The 21,174-nt window shown below is 45.4% G+C and overlaps 1 protein-coding gene across 34 annotated transcripts in view; it reads left to right on the forward strand.

The window, feature by feature from the left end:
* Positions 1-21,174, forward strand: part of Dst (dystonin) — a 400,775-nt gene that overhangs the window by 377,123 nt on the left and 2,478 nt on the right. For 15 of the 34 annotated variants that reach the window (XM_006495666.4, XM_017314621.2, XM_017314706.2 and 12 more), the window contains 14 exons: positions 2,177-2,371; positions 2,881-3,009; positions 4,514-4,657; positions 5,349-5,537; positions 6,777-6,906; positions 8,310-8,473; positions 9,374-9,536; positions 10,144-10,298; positions 10,452-10,526; positions 11,732-11,749; positions 14,711-14,828; positions 16,851-16,922; positions 17,820-18,022; positions 18,411-18,521. In XM_006495666.4, the coding sequence (XP_006495729.1) occupies positions 2,177-2,371; positions 2,881-3,009; positions 4,514-4,657; positions 5,349-5,537; positions 6,777-6,906; positions 8,310-8,473; positions 9,374-9,536; positions 10,144-10,298; positions 10,452-10,526; positions 11,732-11,749; positions 14,711-14,828; positions 16,851-16,922; positions 17,820-18,022; positions 18,411-18,521 (1,866 nt within the window). The remainder of the gene's footprint in view (positions 1-2,176; positions 2,372-2,880; positions 3,010-4,513; positions 4,658-5,348; positions 5,538-6,776; positions 6,907-8,309; positions 8,474-9,373; positions 9,537-10,143; positions 10,299-10,451; positions 10,527-11,731; positions 11,750-14,710; positions 14,829-16,850; positions 16,923-17,819; positions 18,023-18,410; positions 18,522-21,174) is intronic. The other 19 variants (XM_017314676.2, XM_017314722.2, XM_017314811.2 and 16 more) reach the window with 7 other exon arrangements.

Below are 21,174 nucleotides of genomic sequence, written 5' to 3' on the forward strand. Positions count from 1 at the left end.
TAACTCCTCTAGCTGGAGTTGTGGGCGGATGTAAGCCACCAGCCGTGGGTGCTGGGAACTAAACTCAGGGTCTCTGCGGGAGAGAAGAAAGCCTTAAGTGGAGAGCCATCTCTCCAACCCCAAGATCTTAATTTATGATCCAGCCATGTAATACAACTTGGCAGGCCTTCAGAAGAGCGTGAAGCCACAGCCAGCGCGCACGCCAGGGCTGACTTTATCTGTGAGCAGCTTGTGGTACTTTACCCGACTTCCCCAGTTTTTCCTTGCTGTGATTTTTGGCCTGGCTTCAGAAAAATGTATTTTATTTTAAAATGTTCTCTGCATGCCTCTTCTTCAGCTGTGGTATCCTGACCATGCTTGGTCTTTTTAAGCTGCTATTTAAACTTATTTTAAAGATTTATTTATTTATTTATTTATTTATTTATTTAATGTATATATGAGTGCAATTATAGCTGTCTTCAGACACACCAGAAGAGGGCGTCAGATCCCATTACAGATGGTTGTGAGCCACCATGTGGTTGCTGGGAATTGAACTCAGGACTTTCGGGAGAGGAGCCAGTGCTCTTAACCTCTGAGCCATCTCTCCAGCCCTATTTAAACTTTTAAAACATATTTGCATATTTCCTTTCCTGTTTGTTGCCGTCCTATGAACAGAATTATACTTAACACTAACAGAAAAATCAAAGAACAAAGAGCGTGCTGGAGTTGTGTCTCGGCTGGTAGGACGCTGACTTAGTTCTTGCAGAGTCCTGGGTTTGATCCCCAGCTCTGCCCATACCCAGTGTGGTAGCTCACTCCTTTATTTCGGGCACCGGGGAAGCAGAGGCAGGAGTGGGAGTTCAAGGTTATCTTTGAGCCATGAGATCCTTATTCAAATAAGGAAATTAAAGAACATTGGTCAGGCCCACAATGCTTTGCTTCTATTGATGTTCTTGTGGTGAATTCAGACATCTCCGAATAAGTTGACTGCATAGGTATGTACTTTATAGACATTTACAACCCAATGCGCTTTCCAGATGTTTGACACAGAAAACATCATCAAATATGAATTATTCATTAAGGATTAGTAATGTAGTTGCAAGACTCCAAAAGTTTAACTATACAAAGAACTTTGGAAAGTCCTCTGGAACTGTTGACTAGTCCTGTCACGGGTGACTATGTAGATATCTTCCATTCTGTGTGTATTGATAGTACGTATGTTGTCTGTCTGTAGTCACCTACCATTGAAACACAGTCAGTCTGAAACCTGTCACCTGTTCGCCACACTCTGGCTGGATTGTTCTGGATAAACTCCCTTTGTGGGATGATTTGTGTATAAGCTTGAGTAATTCTATTGTAGACAGAACACTCGTTGTCTGAATATCTAGTCTTATACACAGACACTTAGATTGATGATGAAGAGCCCTCGGCTCAATGCCACTTGTAAGAGTGGCCTGAGGAAGCCATTCTCTTAAATGGCACATTACTCTTAAATCTGCCTAAATTGAGAAGACAAGGTCAGAGGTCCCAAAAGGTTTCCAATGAGATGACTCTAAACTGTGAAGTCACGGGTTGGTTCTTAAGGTGCTTCGGGGAATGGCTTATTATAGAGAAAAGGACCACATGACTCTCTTAGATTCGTTGGTCTTTCCGGACCCAGTAACGTGCACCAGGCTTGTTCAGTCCTGGCTCTGTAGCTTGTCTCTCAGAATGGTAGGTAATCAGCCACACTGACTGTGAGGGTCTGGTATTCTCTACTGCATGACTCAAAAGAAAGGGAATTTAATGTACTGTGTGTGTGTCTGTGTGTGTGTCTGTCTGTCAGGGGTGTGTGTCTGTCTATCTGTCAAGGGTATGTGTGTGTGTCAGGGGTGTGTGTAATTGAAATTGAGAAGGCCGATCACTATTATTTAAATCTAATATACTTATATATTTATATTGTAATCTTATATATTTCATTTTTTAATCCTAAATTAAATATTACTGAATATAAACAAAATCTATTCAAAACAGTGTTAAGTCCTTAAAGAGGAACCATGAGCTAGACTCAGTCAAAAGTATAGTCATTCAGATCTGTGGTCCTCAGATGTATGTATGTGGTGTCTTATATACATCCATCTCTCATGACAACGCACTTGGCTATTTAGGTTCTGTACTGAAAAGTAACCTGTGATGAAGGTCAGTATGGTTTCTCCAGGTCTTCCAGAAAGAGCTGGGGAAGAGGACCAGCAGCGTGCAGGCCCTGAAGCGCTCTGCCAGGGAACTCATCGAAGGCAGCCGAGATGACTCCTCCTGGGTCAGGGTCCAGATGCAGGAGCTAAGCACCCGCTGGGAGACCGTGTGTGCACTCTCCATATCAAAGCAGACGCGGCTAGAGTCAGCCCTGCAACAGGTAAAGTCCACATTACTGAGAGCTCAGTATAGCTGGTGAAGCCCTGCAGTCACAGCAAGGACAGCTCAGGTGGACTAGCGGGGCCAGTCCTCACCCTCATCTTAGACAGTTGTCAAGGAGGTCTCGTCTGTCTCATAACTGTCTGGACCCTTCTTCATGCTTCTCTGGAGAATTCCAAGTACTTAGCAGCAAGTACTTAGCAGGGGTATTTACTAATCTCTGCTTAGTACTGCTTGAATAAGTCACTTGGGAGTCCGACTGGCTGCCTCACACTGAACACTAGGCTGCAAGAACGATGAACTAGGCTTCCTGTGGGCTCCTTGGTATCTTACATCTCTCCTTATATTTTGAAAAGAAAAAAAAAATACCCCTGTCTTCTTAATAGGAGTAATGTGCATAATTAATTCACACTAAGACTTTTTCACTGGGAGGGGCCATGTGTGGTTCTGTAACGGTCATTAACGGGTATCCCGTGAAATCCTGTTTTCTGCGTGTGTGCTAACTGTTAGGCAGAGGAATTCCACTCTGTGGTCCACACCCTCTTGGAGTGGCTGGCAGAAGCAGAGCAAACCCTGCGTTTCCATGGTGCTCTCCCAGATGATGAGGATGCTCTCCGGACTCTCATTGAGCAACATAAAGTGAGTAACTTCCAGTACAAAACGGGAAACTGAAAAGGGAGAGAGAAGAAGCCCGTGACTGATTGTCGCGAGTATGAGACTGTCTCCCTCCTCCCTGCTTACACACCTGGATAGGCAGCTGTACTTTTTTTTTTTTTATAGTTTTTTTTTAATTAGTTATTTATTTCATTTGCATTTCCAATGCTATCCCAAAAGTCCCCCCCACACGCCCCACCACCCACTCCCCCACCCACCCACTCCCGCTTCTTGGCCCTTAAGATTCCCTTATGAAAGAAAAGTAGTCATTGGAGAACTAGGCTCTCTGCTTTGTGTCTCTGGGCCGCACGATGACCTTCGTAGAGGATCATCCGGTTTCTGACCAGAGTGAGCCCCTTCTGTCGCAATCGTATGTGTACTTCAAGGATGAAACTTCCAAAAGGAGCAGCTTGGCATTTACAGGATATCCCACTAGAACTGTGTCTTAATAGTTTTTACATCTGCATGCAAAGTAAGCAACTCATTTAAAGCCTAAACTATAACTCTGCAGCCCCTTTCTCTCTGGGCCTTGTCTTATTCACTTGGCGAGCTTGTGTGTGGCGTGGACCACCATGTGCTTGGGGGGTGGGGGGGTCCAGAAGGCAACGCACAGATGTGTGCCCATGCCTTCTGATGCGTGGATCCTGGGACTCAAACTCAAGCCTTCAGACCCAAGGCACCCCATTCCATTCACTGAGTGGTCTCTCCCGGCCCACTTCTCATTTTTAATCAAGAACCTTATAAAAAATTATTGTAATGAGCTACCCTATAATATAGATTATAAATTTAAAGCATTGGTTTCATAGTGTTGAATGGCTAAGGGGATGGGGGGGGGGGCATGACCTCAGGTCACCAAAGCAAGCTAAGCTCTTTTCTCTAGCAATGCTTGAAACTTGGCCAAAACCACACAAAACTGAAACATGTAACAGATGTTTCTTAACCTTTGACTGGGAACGTCAGATATTCACAGTGCTTACCCCGCCCCCCCCCCCCCAATGCAGTATTGATGTCCGCACATTTCTGATTCACTTGAAAGATTTTTTTTTAAACACCATTTTTTTAAATAACCTTGCCCTTCAAGGTCACGCTGGAAGTCCCTCATTCTGCTGTAGCGTGTGTTACATCATCTGCTTCTGACTTTCATTGCTGCCCTTCCTCAGAGATTGGTTGAGTATAGCAAGGAAACGTTGCCTCCCTGTTGATAGTGGTGCAGGCTTGCCCGGCATGGCCTGGAGGACCAAAGTGCTTTGTACACTGTTTACTACCCGTGAGGCGAGACTGTAAGAGTAGGGAAAGTGTCAGGCTCATGGTGAATCTTAGAATCAGCTCAGTACTTAGAAGTCGAGCTTATACCACTGCGGGCTGGCAGCCGGCCAGCATTAGACCCTACACCAGACTGAAGTCCTACCTCATTTCTGTAACACAACATGAAGTGAATGTCACAGCAAGGGCCGACAGCTAACGGAAGTGTCTGCTCCGCCCGCTGCAGGAGTTCATGAAGAGACTGGAAGAGAAAAGGGCAGAACTAAGTAAGGCCACCGGTATGGGGGACGCTCTTCTGGCCGTCTGCCACCCTGACTCCATTACCACCATTAAGCACTGGATCACGATCATCCAGGCCAGGTTTGAAGAGGTCAGTGCGTCTGACGTCATCTGGGGTAGGGGCGACTGTGCAGGGGGCGGGGAAACGGGAATCCTCCAGCCCAGGCCGACTGTGGGAAGACAGGCCTTCGTGGGGAAGCGTCTCGTAGATTCCTCTCAAGTGTGTCAGCCCCTGAAGGAGCCGTTAACTAGAAACGTTACAGGTCCTGCAAGTGGTGTCTGTGAGACCTTAAATGGCAGATGTTTGCTTTGCCATGGGTTTTGTCCCACCTTTCCACTGTGTCTGGGGAATAATGCCTCGCTGAAGAATGTTCCAGGAGTGGGGGGGCCTTGTGTGCTTGTGGGAGTGAATGGAAGAACTCGATGGGAATTGAGCTCCTGTTTAAGATCTTTAGCACTTTAGATTCTGCCGCTTCTGAAAGCTGCCTGGAGTAGGCATGCTTTAGAGAAGGTATACTTGAACATGAGAAAGCCCAAGGGATAAACAGGAGTAAACCTGGATGCTAGGTACATGGCTAACATTTTCCTGAGGACAGACATCCTCGAAAGGGGACTCGGTGCTTCCTCAGGCTGGATCTGAGAGCCACTGGCCAGATCTAGACTAGCAGAAAGCTTCCTAGGTCTAGCTCAGAAGGATCCTAGTTGACTTTTTAAATGGGTGTGGTTTACATTAATGAAACTAAGTTGCAAGAACCTGAGCGAGCTGTGTGTCCGTGCAACAGGTGCTGGCCTGGGCGAAGCAGCACCAGCAGAGGTTAGCAGGGGCGCTGGCTGGGCTCATCGCCAAGCAGGAGCTGCTGGAGACTCTGCTGGCATGGCTACAGTGGGCGGAAACCACACTGACCGAGAAAGATAAGGAAGTTATCCCCCAGGAGATCGAAGAGGTGAAAACCCTCATTGCAGAACACCAGGTAAAGAAACTCAATCCATCCCCTCGGGTGTCTCCTTTCTCTTGTTGCTAGGCTTCTCCAACCCGTTCCCAGACTAGTGAGCCTCTTGGCCCGCAGCTGCATTACAGCTGGTCTTATTTTAACTTGACTCTCCCTCTGGGCGGTCTGATCTCATTGCTGTGGCCCTGGCCTGCACTTACTTCCTTGTTTCCTATCTGCTTTTCCTCTGTCTTCTCAGATGAACAACCATGAATATTCCAAATGCAGCCTACTTAGAAAGGGGGTGCCTTCTCGTCCTCAGAGTGACTACTCACCCTGAGCACCCCACCTGTTTTAAATGCTGAAATGATGGCTTTCTATGTGCCCTGATTCATAGAATGTTTACTGGAGCTGGAGATATGGCTCAAAGGTTAAGAACACTTAGGAACTAAATTCAGTTCCTCAAAACCACATGTAAATTCAGTTTCGGGAATTGCAGCTCCCTCTTCTGACCTCTGCAGGCATTACACACAGGTGGTGTATATATTGACAAGCAACAACATACACACACACACAAAACTAAAAACAGAATTTTAAAATGTTAAATCTGTGTTATTGGTATCTACCTGTCCCAAAGTATCTCAGGTTATGTGGATATTATAATTATCACGGTGGCTCAAGTTTCCCAACATAAGAAACATTTGTCTGCCTTATGTTTTCCCGTCACTTTTGACCGCAGCCTCTGCCTTTCCTCAGCCAACATACCCAACGTGTAGGGACCAGTCGGCAGTAACAAGAAGCCAAGGAGATGCAATGAGGAGTAGCAGGATACTGAGCCTTTACAAATGTAACTTTTTAAATGTACCGCACTAATCTCACTGCTCCCTGTGACCAGTAGGAATCTCTGTGTTTAACATGGCCATCTTCCACCACTGTGTGCAAAGCAATTCAAGTTTTTTAAACTGTGTGGGAAGAATGCACGGCATCAGGAACATGTTCACTTAAACCCCTGGTGGAAGACCTTGGAAATTCAGACGGAGTTGATGCCGATAGCTAGGATGGCCTGCAGATGTTGTTTTTTCTGACTGAAAAGTGACAGTTTTGTTTTTTATTTGAACTTGCCTTTGGTCCGGTGTCAGGCTTTACCTTCTCCGGAAATCATTGAAAGCGCCAACTGTCACAGTTGCTTAATGGGATAATCCTTTAAAAATAATGGCACAGCCCTTTCACCCGGGGTTTTAATCTATACCGTGATTTAATTGACACCGTTTTCCCTTTCAGACCTTCATGGAAGAAATGACCAGAAAACAGCCCGACGTTGATAAAGTTACCAAGACCTATAAGAGGAGGGCCACTGACCCTCCCTCGTTACAGTCTCACATCCCCGTCTTGGACAAGGGACGAGCCGGAAGTAAGCTGGGGGCAGGTTATTTAAAATAAAGGTGGCTGAACAAGCCAGTTCCCTTTCTGTTTGACTTAGCGTTTGAAGTCTGAGAGAAAGCAGAACTCCATGTGAGCAGTCCACTTTTAAAGGTTTTCTAAAGAAAATGTGGCCTTTAAGGTTTTTTTTAGCCTTGTTTGTTTGTTTTGAAGTGAAATAAAAGGCTGCACTTAGGTACCTCTGTTTAACTTTGTTTAAAGTACACCTCTCAGATTGGAGAAGAAACTGGGGAAGGCTACAAGGACCCAGACCATCACCTCTTGGAAGCACATTCTCCTCTGGTGTAGAAGTAGCGACCAACCAGAGCTGACCCTGGTCTGGGTGGAGGGCAGGCTTGGGCTCTGTTGATGCACCTGTGGCTGCCTCGCTCTTTACTAATCCCCTAAGAGTCTAACCCCCAAGACGGCATTCAGAATGGTAGCTGTTAGCCGAGAATGTTAACAAGCACAGTCTACAATGTAGTACATTTTGTATATTTTTGAATGGTGTATTAGCTAGTTTGTTTTGGTTTTGTTTTGTTTCTAAGTGGGAGCAGAGCTGCTGTGATTGCTATGCTCTCACGGAAACCAGGAGATTGTATAAATGAAATGTGGGAGGCCCCTTGCTGTCCCTACCTGGGACCAGCTGGGAAGCCTAATTGAACAGTTTACCTAGTTCTTAGCTAGGGTTTCCTCCTCTGCAAAAGAGGATACTCTGTAACAGTCGTCGGTTGGACGGAAGGAGCTAGCACACACTCCTGGAGCAGTTGCATACTTTCCAGCATGTAATTACCCTCATGAACTTGAGCCTGAATGGAGTGTGATCTTAGGCCAATCATTTTTCTAGGCCACGTGTAGCCATTTAGTTACATGGGAGGAATGCGCTATGCGCATCGTTTTATGCAACTGTGAAGACACTTGTGAAGACAGCCAGATAGGAGTGTATTAACTCGGTCAACGTGGATGTGTGCATATGAGAGGAAGTGTACGTGCTCTATGGAGAATGGGTTTGGAGCCTTCTTGGCTTGGTTGTCATTGGTGAAGCATCCCGCTCTGGTTCTGAGGACGCCACTTTTCAGCCTTCTTCTCTCAGAAGGGCGGGTGCCTGGAACCCACTTAACGTGCCTCCCTGTGCTACTTCAGCATGGACGTCCACAGAAAACACATTTGAAACATTGCCTTTACAGAGTTCCCAGTGTTTAAGTGGCCCCCGCCGAGATGCATTTTGGCAGCACATGAGATCAGAATGTGAACCTTGATAAGAATAGCTAGGGTGGGGTGCTTGCCTTTGCCGTACACAGTAGTTAAAGTCAGTCTCCATTAGGAGCTAAAATCTCAGTGCCTGTCAGCACGCCAGACGTTCCGCCATCCTGACCTGAAGTTGTGTTTTACCAGGGAAACGCTTCCCAGCCTCGGGCTTCTATCCATCTGGCTCACAGACGCAAATCGAGACCAAGAACCCCAGGGTTAACCTGCTGGTGAGCAAGTGGCAGCAGGTCTGGCTCCTGGCCTTGGAAAGGAGGAGGAAGCTCAACGACGCCCTGGACAGGCTGGAGGAGGTCAGAAACTCCCGCTCTGTCCCTGCTCCGTCTCCATGTTGTCCCCACTCTGGTCTGCACCGCAGGCTGCACTACTCAAAAAGCAAAAGCGTGGCTTTCTCTCCCATAAGCAGTGTCTCACCCTCTGAGTACTAGTGCTCTCCCAAAACGAACACTCAGATTGTCCCTGTTTCTGTAAGACACTCCTCTATGGGGTTCAGGACCCAGGGAACCAAAAGGTAGAAAACTCGTAAATCATAGCCACCTGATGCTGATCTCGGAGAAAGGCTTTCTAACTTGGCAGGTCTGCTGCTGGCTGGAATACATCTATTCTCATACATACCCTGTGATGGAAGGCTTTAGTTCTTTATGTTGTGAAATTTGGAAACGTTAGATGGCCAAGCAAATGGAGGTAGCTGGTAGGACGGAAGGACTGGATGGGTACACGCCAAGACCTGCATCTTCACTAAGCTCTGGCTGCCACTCTGGGCGCACACGTCCATGACTGGTGCTGTGAGCAGTTTTCTACGTAGGGCTTTTATTCACAAAGAAAAATCAGTGGCTTAATGAAATATACTTTATAAGAAGTCACTTATAAAATCATATCTTCTTTGAAATGGGAGAGATGTATATCACCTGGAGACCGTCATCAGTGACTTTATTCAGCCAACAGAAAATGGAATTTGCTGCTCACACCCATACATGCAGAGGCATCACTGAGTCTGTTTAATGGGTTATTATGAGGGGGTGGGAGTTGGAAGGGGGCAGGTTGGGGACATGAGATTTAGAGAGGAGAACCTAGAGTAGTTGTGATGGTGGTAGTTCGTTGTGTACGTGTATAAAATTGCCAAGAATAAAGGTGAGTTCTATAGACTGTTCAAGCACAGCATTGACAACAGCCAAAACTTTCACTTTTTCTAGCTGAGGGAATTTGCCAACTTCGATTTCGACATCTGGCGGAAAAAATACATGAGGTGGATGAACCATAAGAAATCGAGAGTGATGGATTTCTTCCGGAGAATTGATAAGGACCAGGATGGGAAGATCACTCGACAGGAATTCATCGACGGGATTCTCTCCTCCAGTAAGTGCCGAGACGTGCAATAGCCATAGGAGTTTGGACAGAAACTAGGCACAGTGTAAGACACTGGCGCTAATAATCTTGAGTTGCTAGCGAAGTGTTGCCTTCTAACCTGACTGGGAACACAGCAGCTCTGAAGAACATGAAGAGCTCAGAATACTCTGAGCTCTCGAGTCAGATACACCTGTGTTTTGTATGGCCGCAGGGATATCCCTTTGCTCTCCTCAAGCTGTGTTATGAGTATAAATTAAAATATTTGATTGTAAAAGTCTTGCGTGTTAGCTGGCACATAAGAGTAAATCACTAAGTACGGATTTCTTGATCATCCTAGTTAATGATTCTGATCTGATAATCACATTAATAGGACGCAAGTGCCCTGAGTTAGCTTGTTTGGCAACTCGACAGAAGCAGCAGGTGCTGCTAACCGCTGAGGGTCTCTCAAGACCCTCCCCCTATGTCTTGAAGATAAATTTGCATCGTATACATTCACTTACTGCTAGAAATGAGGTGATCACCCTGACGAGCCACATTAATATCAAAGTCCGCAGTCAAATACGTCTTAAGCTATAACTAACAAACCACCTTACTAGCACCGCTTGGTACATTGCAGAGTTTCCTACCAGTCGCCTGGAGATGAGCGCCGTGGCAGACATCTTTGACAGAGATGGTGATGGGTACATTGACTACTATGAATTCGTGGCCGCTCTGCATCCAAACAAAGATGCGTACAAACCCATCACGGATGCTGACAAAATTGAGGACGAGGTACTCACTGTTGGCCTTCTGCTGCAGCTGGGTTTCTAACCCCCTCACACACACACACACACACACCCCACACCCCACACCCCACACACACGCACCCGCACGCACCATGAAGTTCTGAGGTTAACATGAATGTCATACCTTTGTCTTTGACAGGTCACAAGGCAGGTAGCCAAGTGTAAGTGTGCCAAGCGATTCCAAGTTGAACAGATCGGTGATAACAAATACAGGGTGAGTGTCTCAGTTGACTCCTGCCCTTCCGAGTGCGTGTCAGTGGGATCACTACTGTTTGCTAAGAATCCTAACTGTTCGCACGTCATCTCAAGACATATGGTGTACAAAACTATAACTCCACCGTTCTTTCTCATTTTAAATCACGTGACTTTTCAAATTATGTAATCCATATGTTCCATAGGGAGCTTGAGTTGATTAGCAGGCCATATTTTTTAACATCTATAATATGCAGAAAAACCTGTAATCTTTTTTTATATTTGTCTATTTACTGTGCGTGTTTGTGTATGTGTGTGTGTGTACACATATGTGTTTTATATGCCACCACATGTATAGCAGTCAGAGGACATCTTAGGGGGAGTCAGTTGTCTCCTGCTGTATGAATTGTAGGACTTGAACTCAGGCCCTCGGACTTGGTGGCAGTGCCCTCACTTACCTAATTACTAATTAAGGCAAATTAGTAATTACAGATTACTAAAAGTAAATATTCAAATCATATATTCAGTCTGTCCCACATTACCTCTTACTTTATAGTGATTAGAGGTAAACTTCCAGGGTCTAAACAACAGCTACTCCAGACCAAAACCACGGAGTTAAAATGTTGTTACCTTTTTTTCTAGAAATTAAAAAACATCCATTTTATAACTATGAAGACGCTTCTGTTTCTCCCATTTACGTAGGAATTCTGGCTTTTGCTCAGAATATAAAAGGATGCAGATCACATAAAACAGAGCAGTGTGGTTTTATCATTCTGTCTTTGTTCATCTCCCAGTAAGCAGCTAGGAGGAGCATTGCTGAAGGTCCTTACGCGTTACTTACAAATACTGTGCATTTGCGCTGTACAAAAGTGCTCATCTACCATTCTGACTTCAGTTTGAAAACTTCAGCTGTTTAAACTTTAAAGGTTTCTATTTGAAACTTCTAATTTCAATTTGAAGCCTGAAGCTTTTTTTTTTTTCCCAGTAAATTTGTAAAATAAAAAAAAAAAAATGGTTTTGTTTGAGATCAGAGCAAATGGGAACCCTCACATCTCGAAACTAAATCCTGTATCCTGAAGTACAGGGTGTGAGTGTGTATATGTGTGTGAGAGAGACTGAGTGGGAGTGTGTGTGTGTGTGAGAGAGAGAGAGAGAGAGAGAGAGAGATCTAGAATGTTCCCTTTTGAACTAATTTTGTCTTTCTTGCATTTTTCATTGTTTTATCAGTTCTTCCTGGGAAATCAGGTATAAACCAGTGGACTCTCAAGTTCCCAATGATTTCTTTTTTGAGTCTTTAATTCATAGTCATCAAAGCTTGCCGTGGCCCGTCCTTCCATGCTGTCTTGCTAGCTACTACAGTGTTGGTTGGTGTGCAGTTTCTGTCAGCACTTACCACAGCCTCGAGCCAGGATTCCTCTCTCGCTTTGCGCCTCAGATGAGAAGATTACTCTTAAGCAAACCAGATAATGAACTATGGCTGCTTAGCTCGCTCGGGCGAAATGCCAGCACAGTGTTCAAGCCCCACTTTTCATAACGCTCTTAACAAGGTCTATGCCGGTACACAAACTTGATTCTCCAGACATCAGTGTGTCTGACTGTTCAGGACATATGGTATACAGTAGCACCAAGCAGGGACCATGAGAAGGCACAATACCAAGAGGTCCTCATTGGGCCCGTGAGTGCTTGCCCGGGAATTACCTTGTTGTAAGTTACCGTTTTACAGTGGTACATGTCAGGTCGTGTCTTCTGCTGTCTTGACCAAATGTTTACGTAGATATTTAAGTCACCATGGACTGCTTAGTGGTACTGTGGCATGATCAGCGTGTTAAAAATGCACACAGGAGAAACGACATTTTAATGGGCACATATTGAAGATGCTTTGAGCACACTCTTCTATATGGAGCACACCACGTTAGACAGTAGCCTCTGCCCTACCGGTCGTCATACTCCCCCCGCCCCCCCCCCCCCCCACACACACACACGTGCGCACGCGCCTTTTATAGATTCTTTTTCTCACATAGTAGATTCTGATAGTGTCTGCTCTCTCTGCCCCTCCCAGCTCCTCCTTACCTCCTCTTCCATCCAGAGCCACTCCCTTTCTGTCTCTCACTAGAAAAGAACGGACTTCTGAGAGATAGCAACAAAACATGACACAGTAAACACACAGTAAGATTAAAAAAAAACCATCACACCAAAGTTGGACAAGGCAAAGCAACAGAAAGAGCAGAGCCCACGGGAAGGCACAAGAATCAGAGATCTGCCCACTCACACCCAGGCCATCCGTAATAATCACGAAACTGAAACCGCTGTGTCACATGCACTGAGGACCTGGTGCAGACCCGTGCAGGCCCTGTGCATGCTGCGCCAGGCTCTGGCCACTGTGTCTGAAGTTGCAAATTACCTCTTCCCCTTCAGTTTCCCGTAAGCAGATGTTTAGAGTAAAATGGTTCCATTACCTCGGGTAGAGTTTTCTCAAGGAACATTTTTTCCTTGGCACATCGTAGTCATCTCTGTTTATGGGGTACCATGGGATAATTAAGGATGAAGGCAGGGTAAAGCATCTCTCTGTTAATAACAGGTAAAATATCACTTCTTCATGCTTGGCATTTTCTGAGTCAGCAGGTAGGCTGGTAATATCTTTCCTTTTCATAGAAAATGAGAGAAATACTTGCCTTCAAAGATTTTATGTGCTGAAATCACGAGGAACAACATTAGTCTGATTTTCTCATGTCATGGTTTGGCCTTGGGAAAATTAGAGGACTTCTAAAGACACCGTTAGTTGTCTGGAGAATACCTTTTCAAAATAAAGTCAGGAGTATTGCGTTTAGTAGAACCAAAGTAGCATCTTATAAAGCACTTTTAGCTGTTTCCTCAAGTCTAATTTTGAACCTGGTCTTGAACAAGATTAATCTGATCCAATTATCTGGTTCCTTAAGGGTAATTTTCTTCACGCCCCCTTTGCCTTTTGCTTACTAGCAGCACAGATTTTTGCCTCTAACAATATAAACACAGGTTTCCATTTTTAAACTTACATTTCAGAAGCAGTTCACGCATAGAGATATTTAAGTTTTGGTGTTTAAAAAATTATCAAACTTAGGAAGAGCCGCAACCAGAGATGCAGTGTACACCACTCGAGTCCCTGCTGGACGCTTCTGTGGCCTCCTGAGTTTAGGTCCCTGAATGAAGTCTGCAGCTTTTTGTTAGGGTTCTCACCCCAAAGCGCAGCATTAAGGATTATAGAAAAGTAACAGGGCGTCTCACCGTAGTGCACGCCAAGAAACCGTTGGCCTCTCGCCAACCGCTCGTTTGTTTGCTTTACCGCTTGCAAAGTTGGTAAGTGTGAAATTCAGTACAGTGGTTTTTCACAGTTGGACCTGAGCCTCTTAGGAATGATTCGCAGGCATGAAAATCATCTCTCACAGACTTTCAAATCATGGACCCCCGTAATCAGAGCACTTTGACGCCTTGCCGAGTCTGCGCACATCCGTAGGATTGGCACCTCACTGAGGAGTGTACCAGTGGTACAGACAGCTCTGTGAAAAGCCTTTCAGATCTGAAAGCTGTGTCGTTAATAATTTGTCAGTACCTATCTTGAGGTTGCAGTAATATAAAGTGTCAGGGTTAATCCAAACTCTAGCTAATTGGCCTGCCAGACCATTAGAGAGGGAGTCTTACTAGTCATAGCATTCATTATTCTATTCTCCAAGTCAGAACTTTGCTAAGACCAACAAAGGAGCTTAAGATCTTCCCCACACGTATCTCAGAGGAGAGCGCTTTTAACTTGAGAGTCAGGTTGGTGAAATCCTTAGGAACACCTGGTTTTGGGACCCCTGGGCAAGGGGACCTGCGCTTATTGTCATGGCTGTGCTTAACTTCTGGAGACATTCACTGTTCTTGCCTTGTGAGTGTTGTTACTGTCACAAGAAAGAAACAATTTGTAACTTTAGCACAAAGCTTCAACCATTATACTTGATTAACCTTTGTGATCTTTTTTTTTTTTTTTTTCCAAACTGTTTCCTTTGGGCTAAATCGGCATGCAGCAATCTAATGTAGACCATTACAAATCCCTTTGAGATTTCACTAATTAATCACCGTGAACTAAGCAAGCACTCAAGCTGCTTGCTTACGCTACCGCAAGCTGCATGCCATCTTTGAGCTTCGAATCAGTACTGACAAATAGAGGTCCTTTCTCTCTCTGCTGCCTAGTTTGGAGACTCCCAGCAGCTGCGACTGGTTCGGATCCTGCGAAGCACAGTGATGGTTCGTGTTGGAGGCGGATGGATGGCTCTGGATGAGTTCTTAGTGAAAAATGATCCCTGCAGGGGTAAGGAGACCCTTTTGTCGAGCTGTCAGCACCATGAAAGCACAATCGTGTCGGGTGTTCCCACACTGAAAGCAAACTGAGGCCAGTCTGAGTCCCACAGCCAATCGCTCCCGATGGCTTGTAAAATGCGGTCTCTCTCTTTCATTTTTTCCACTAATGGAATACATTTCAGACAGGTAGGTAGGAAATACAGTCTGGATTTTCTGTGTGAGACCTTCGTGTCTACAGTTTCCAGAATGGATATTTCCATTCACCATGACCAAGTACTATAGAGTAAACATTTAAAAGTCAGAGTTTTATGAAATGGGGGGAGGCGGTACTTAAAAACAAGAGCAAACACTTGGAAGTTGAATAGCAAGATATTGGAAATGTAAATATTGTATTGTAGCTTTCTTTACCAGTCTAGAAGTTTTAGCTTCTAATATTCCTATTTTGTCTCTTTGAGATTATAGTATTATTTGTAATTATATTTGTGTGTGTGGTATGTGTATGTATGTGCCAATGTCCACAGAGACCAGAGGTATCAGATCCTCTAGAGTTGGAGTTGCAGGTGGTGGTGAGCTACTCATGGGCACTGAGACCAAACTCAAGCCCTCCAAGGCAAGAGCAGAGGGGTTAACTTAACCACCGAACCATCCCACCAGCCCTGGCCGTCCTGTTTCTAGTGCCTTGTAGTTATTAGATTCTTAGTTGGTCATAGGCATATCTGATTACAGTTTGCAATTAGTTGCCACCCACTCAGCAAGCACACGCTACTTTCTGACTTTACAAAAGAAAACAGTAGGATTGTGGTGACTTGTTTTAATCTGTGAGTTTCTTATAGTCCTTTAAAAACGTCTGTTCCAGCTTTGCCTGTGAGGCTGCCAAGTGGCGAGCCAAGCAGGGAGCCTTCTTTCAGTGCTGGCATCTGGAAGAGCCGTGTCCGAGTTACCGGGCCTGTCTTATCAAGGCCAGCACACCCTGCTACACAGCCACGCAGTAGCCCTGCTCTCTGTTAGCTAAAGATGCCGCATAGAGAGAAGCGAAGCAAGGCGTGGCGCTCCTGATTCATCAGCCACACTTACCAAACACTGGGGATGAGTCTGAGCAATGTGTTGTCAGGCACAAAGGACACTTAATACAAACCTAAATGGTTTTACACACCAGGGGTATATGGTGGATGTGTGTGTGTGGATGTGTGTTTCTGTGTGGGTGTGCATGTGTGTGGGTGTGTGGATGTGTGTTTCTATGTATATGTATGTATATTTGTGTATATATGTGTGTGTACATTGTGTGCATGTGTGTCTTTGTGTGTATATGTGTGTGCATGTATGTGAATATGTGTGTGAGAGTGTGGTGTGAATAAAACAAAATGAGACAGAATTGAGCACAAAATTAAAATTATGCAACCAGAAAGTGCAATCACCATAAGATGCATACGGCTGCTGCTGGTCTGACACAGCAAGCTGTTCCACAGAAAGCTTCTTAGATATAGAAAAATGATGTGCTCCAATAATACAGTAAGAACATAAAAAAGCAACCTAGCCTTTGTTGGCACTGCTACAGCATTTTTTTGTCCTATCTGCAACTGTGTTACACTTTTCTGTGACTGGAACTGCAGTGGGCTTGCTCACCACATACACATCAGTAGGGTTCTTAGACTGCACCCTTGAGATGGGTACAGCATCAGCCAGGTGATAAAGTCCCTCAGCTCCATTACAGCCCATTGTGTCATTTGGGGCGTCATGGACTGCACTGTGCAAAGAGTGCAGCCCGAGGTAAAGGCAGCTCTGAGTAGGACACCACAGTGGAGCTACAAAGCGCCCTGAGGGGGACGGGCTAGCATGGCTGGCTGAGCCTTTGCAGCTGTTTCTTCCGGGTTGAGTCGGACCTTGCAGAGCTTCTTCTCCTGATGTGCCTTCTCTCCTAACTGTGTGCTAAAAGCTGGGTCTGAGCTCCCTCTGCACATCCAACCACTGTACTTTGTTTCCTCTGCTAACAGCGTTCTTTAATGTGACCGGAATCCTGTGTCGTTTCTTCTAGTTCACCATCACGGGAGTAAAATGTTGCGTTCGGAATCAAACTCTTCAATTACTGCTACTCAGCCTACTCTAGGTCGGCACCCCCCCCTTGGCTCCTCCCTCTCCCTTTTCTCTCTTTCACCTTCACATTCCCGCTTTCATGATTTGTTTTAATATTAATACGCTTCATTCACGCGTATGGCTTAACTCACATGCAGCGAGCTGGGGCTTCTAGTCATAAACTCTGAAAACGCAACACGCTCAGTGTTACACAGCGATCAAGCACATGCTAACACGTTGCCCATCGGGTCCTCGTGGAGCGTTCTCCATGTGCATATGTGTTTGTGTGAGTGCTACATCACCGGTGGCCTCTAGTGGATTCCTGGGTCTGGTGTCTGTTACTGCATGTTGGTAAAACCGTTTGGTTTTGGTTTGGGTTTTTGTTTTTTTTTTAAGGGCCAAAAAATTAAAATGCTAGTTGCCTCACTTGAGTGAAAATTCTGAAAGCTTTTATGTTATCTACATGACTAACAAGCCATCTCTGATTTTATATAATTGTTTAATCCCGATCCTAAATACTGGCATTCTCCGGACCTCGGCAATACATGTAAAAGACACGGCCCCGCCTTCCTCAGTGTGGTGTAAGGGTGACAACGTGTGGGCATCCGTAGCTGGTGGACTAACGGTAGCATGAGCTTTCCATTTTCATGCTGACTTTGTTTTACACTGGCTATTCCTGCTGCCGTCTAGTGTTAGAGTGAGCCCGCCCCTCCCCATCTCCATGGTCCCTCGTTTCTGAGAGGAATGCATTGTGAAGGAATGCATTTTTAACTTCTTGTTATGCTGAGTTGGAGCTGGCATGGCAAAAAGATGTTCTCGAGGTCCTCCGCGTGCTGTGTGGTGCCAGGTGTGCCCTCCCTCCCACAGAGACTGAAGGCTTTCTCTTCCTGTCTGTTCATTGTTCTTCTTTTGCCGCCTGCGTGCAATCCAGCTAAAGGAAGGACCAACATGGAGCTGCGGGAAAAGTTCATCCTAGCAGACGGTGCCAGCCAGGGTATGGCCGCCTTCCGACCGCGAGGCCGCCGATCTCGCCCTTCATCCAGAGGAGCTTCCCCCAACAGATCCACTTCCGCGTCGAGTCATGCCTGCCAGGCAGCCTCCCCACCGGTGCCTGCTGCCGCCAGCACACCCAAGGTAGGACTCCAGGCTGTGGCCCTCTCTCCCAGCGCACCCCTCATCCACAGCATCCTGGCAGGTGTTTCATTTCCCTAGTAGTCGTGGACCAGCCACATCCATTTGTATCTCTTCGCTCCATATTTTTAAACGTGTTCTGTCCAATGACCCATGAAGCCATTGTCTGTACAGGGTTACCCATCCAGGGGCTTTGTCGTCTCTCAGGTTGAGTTTTCTGTTTAAAGCTTTATTTTTTTATTAAAAATTTTGGTATTCCGGTTTGTCATCAGCTCTGTCTACCCTTGCCTTCATTACCTGTGTAAAGTGACTCCACGGTGAAGACCTCTTCTCTGTGGCTTTGTTTCTTACTGGCTCCCCTTTACATTTGATGTACCGTTGTTCCATGCAGATTCTCCATCCTTTAACACGCAATTATGGTAAACCATGGTTGGCAAACAGCAAAATGTCAACTCCCTGTAAAGCAGCAGAATGCCCCGACTTTCCCGTGTCATCCGCAGAGGTATCGTAAGGCCCCAGACCGCAGTCTTAACAGCCTTCTCTGGCTGACACTCACCTACTAACACCGCCTCACCACTGCCCTGATGTGTGCACTTCTGATAATACTACATCTTCCTGTTAACTTCCTGCAAAACCGTTTCTCAGGGGACATGAGAGTAAGGGGTACTGGGGAAAGACAGCAGCGGTTTGACATGCCCACACCTTGAGGCTGTATATGCACACTCCTGGGCTTTTGCTCTCTGTATATACAAGGCTTATGAATATTATCTAATGTTGGTGGAATGCACTTTCCAATAGACAATATGAGCTAGAAACTTAGCATGCTCCCTTAGATGAAATCAGAAGCAATGTCATTTGTAGGGGAGTTACTTAGGAACAGAATTTTAGCAAGTGTCCACCATGGATGGTCCCTCTTAGTGCATTCATTTCTGCTTGTTCATGCCGGCCCAGTGTGACGTGGTTCTCAGTTCTAAGTGCAGGCATCACAGGGATAGGGGTGGGAATATGGAAAGCTAACTGTCATTTTCAAAGGATGTCTGTATTATATTTTAGTAATTAATATTACTTGAGCATTCTGTAACGTCTCAAAATTGCCATTGGTACAGAGAGAAGATATTTAGGGAATATAACATTTGCCAAGATTAACTCACATTTAAATTGTTCACATTTCAACTGAAAATCAGCCATCTATTTTTCCAAAGAAACGTCTATGAATTGATCAGTGTGGGCACCGTCTCACGTGCTTGATCCAAACCCCAGTAACAGGGAGGAGTTCCTAGCCATCCTTTCTTGGAAATGAGGAGTTATTTTTGGCCTAATGGTTAGGAAGAAAGCCAAGGCCCTTTAGAAAAGAAGCACTTTTTAAATGCCCATGAGGGTTTTCATGGCTGGTTCCCAGTTACTTAATCCTCACATTAATTACAATAGGTAGACAGAGGAAAGTCCCTTGCCTTCTCTTCTCGGACCCAGTCCCTGAGCAGCCAAGTAGGAAGGCTGAAACAAACACAGACTCCCTTTAAATGTCCCTTCCCTTCTCCTCCTTCCTCTGGGTCCCAAACTCCTACTTGCTCCCACTTGTGGGAGCAGTCATAGATCGCGCCAAGAAATGTCTGAGTTGTTGTGACTCCATTATGTAAAAGCTGAAAAACCCTTGCCCTCAAACCAATGTTTGTTTTAAATGTTTGGGGATAAATTTCTATGTTCACTTTTTTTTTTATTTAAATTTAATTAAAGTAGGGGCTGGGGAAATGGCTTGGTTGGTAAAGTACCCGCTGTACAAACATAAAGACCTGAGTTCATATCCCCAGGACCCACCTAAAAGCAAGGTACTTAGGGTGGAGAATGGCAGATAAAGACAAGCTAGTGAATCAGTGAGACACCCCACAAAAGCAAAGCGGAAGACAGTGAAGGAAGATGACAAGCAGGCCCCGAGGCCTCAGCATGGGCTCACTAGTGCGCATGCCCATGAATAAAGTCCTAAGTCCATTCTCTGAACTCATGTGAAGGTATGTTCAATTTTAAAGGAAGGCCTCACAGAATCTCAAGAGCAGTGTGTGTGCACACAGTAAAGTCCAAGCAGTCACAGGCTAAGGCAGGTGGTCTTGGCTTTCATACGACCCTTAGTGACAGAGTCACAGTAGGTGCTTGCTCCCTCGTGGACAGTTGACATTCCTCCCAAGTGGGCAGTGTGGTGGGTGTGCGGGTTAACTGGCTAATGTATATAAAGGCAGAGTGGGAATGTTTACCTATATAAGTCACACCTAGGTAATATTCTGGAGCTGAGTATGGCTGAGGCATGCCCGAGATTCCAGGACTTGGAGTGTGAAAGGGGGAGGGTCAGAGTTATGGACCAGCCTCAGCTATATAATGAGTTTAAGGCCAACCTGGGCTACATGTATGTTAAAAAATATCACTTGCACATAGTTTTGGGTATAGAGTACACAGGTAGATAGAGGGTAAGAATCATACTAAAACCAACAAATACAAAGCCTGAGGAAAACATCAGTATCAAAAGTCGTACATATGCTCTATTAAGAATTTTCAGTGCTAGCTGGGCAGTGGTGGCTCACGCCTTTAATCCCAGCACTTGGGAGGCAGAGGCAGGCAGATCTCTGAGTTCGAGGACAGCCAGGGCTACACAGAGAAACCCTGTCTCGAAAAAAAACAACAACAAAAAAATCAGTGCTAATGAGAAATGGTTCTAAAAACACAGTCATTGTTTTTGTAGATTTGTTTTCTCTGTGGCTCCCTGGCTATGTGTTCATTGGCAGCTAGAAACCCCTGGTACCCAACAGAGCTTTGTTTTAAATTTCAGGAGAATTTCTAAAATGTCACAATGTAGAAACATGGTAAGGTTAGACTTAGCATATTGTCTTAAAATGGCTCCATATGTCTTCCTCAAGTGACTCTTCTAAGTTTGAAAGAAGTGTCTCCAAAGTATTGCCTGTAGGCTGCATGTGGCCAGGCCATCCGGTGTGACGTTGGACGGCCATGCTTCCTTTCTGGGGGGTTTTCCGCCCAAGCTTTCTTATCTCAGGGTTGTTTTCTCTGCCCCCATCGCTCAGTTTCTGTTTAATGTCTGCCTCATTTTTTTCTTAAGCACATTGAAGGCAGCGCACCAGTCAGGCCTAACATCCAGCCCTCTGTCCCCTCCC

Source organism: Mus musculus, chromosome 1 (genome assembly GCF_000001635.26).
Source record: "Mus musculus strain C57BL/6J chromosome 1, GRCm38.p6 C57BL/6J".
NCBI lineage: Eukaryota > Metazoa > Chordata > Mammalia > Rodentia > Muridae > Mus > Mus musculus.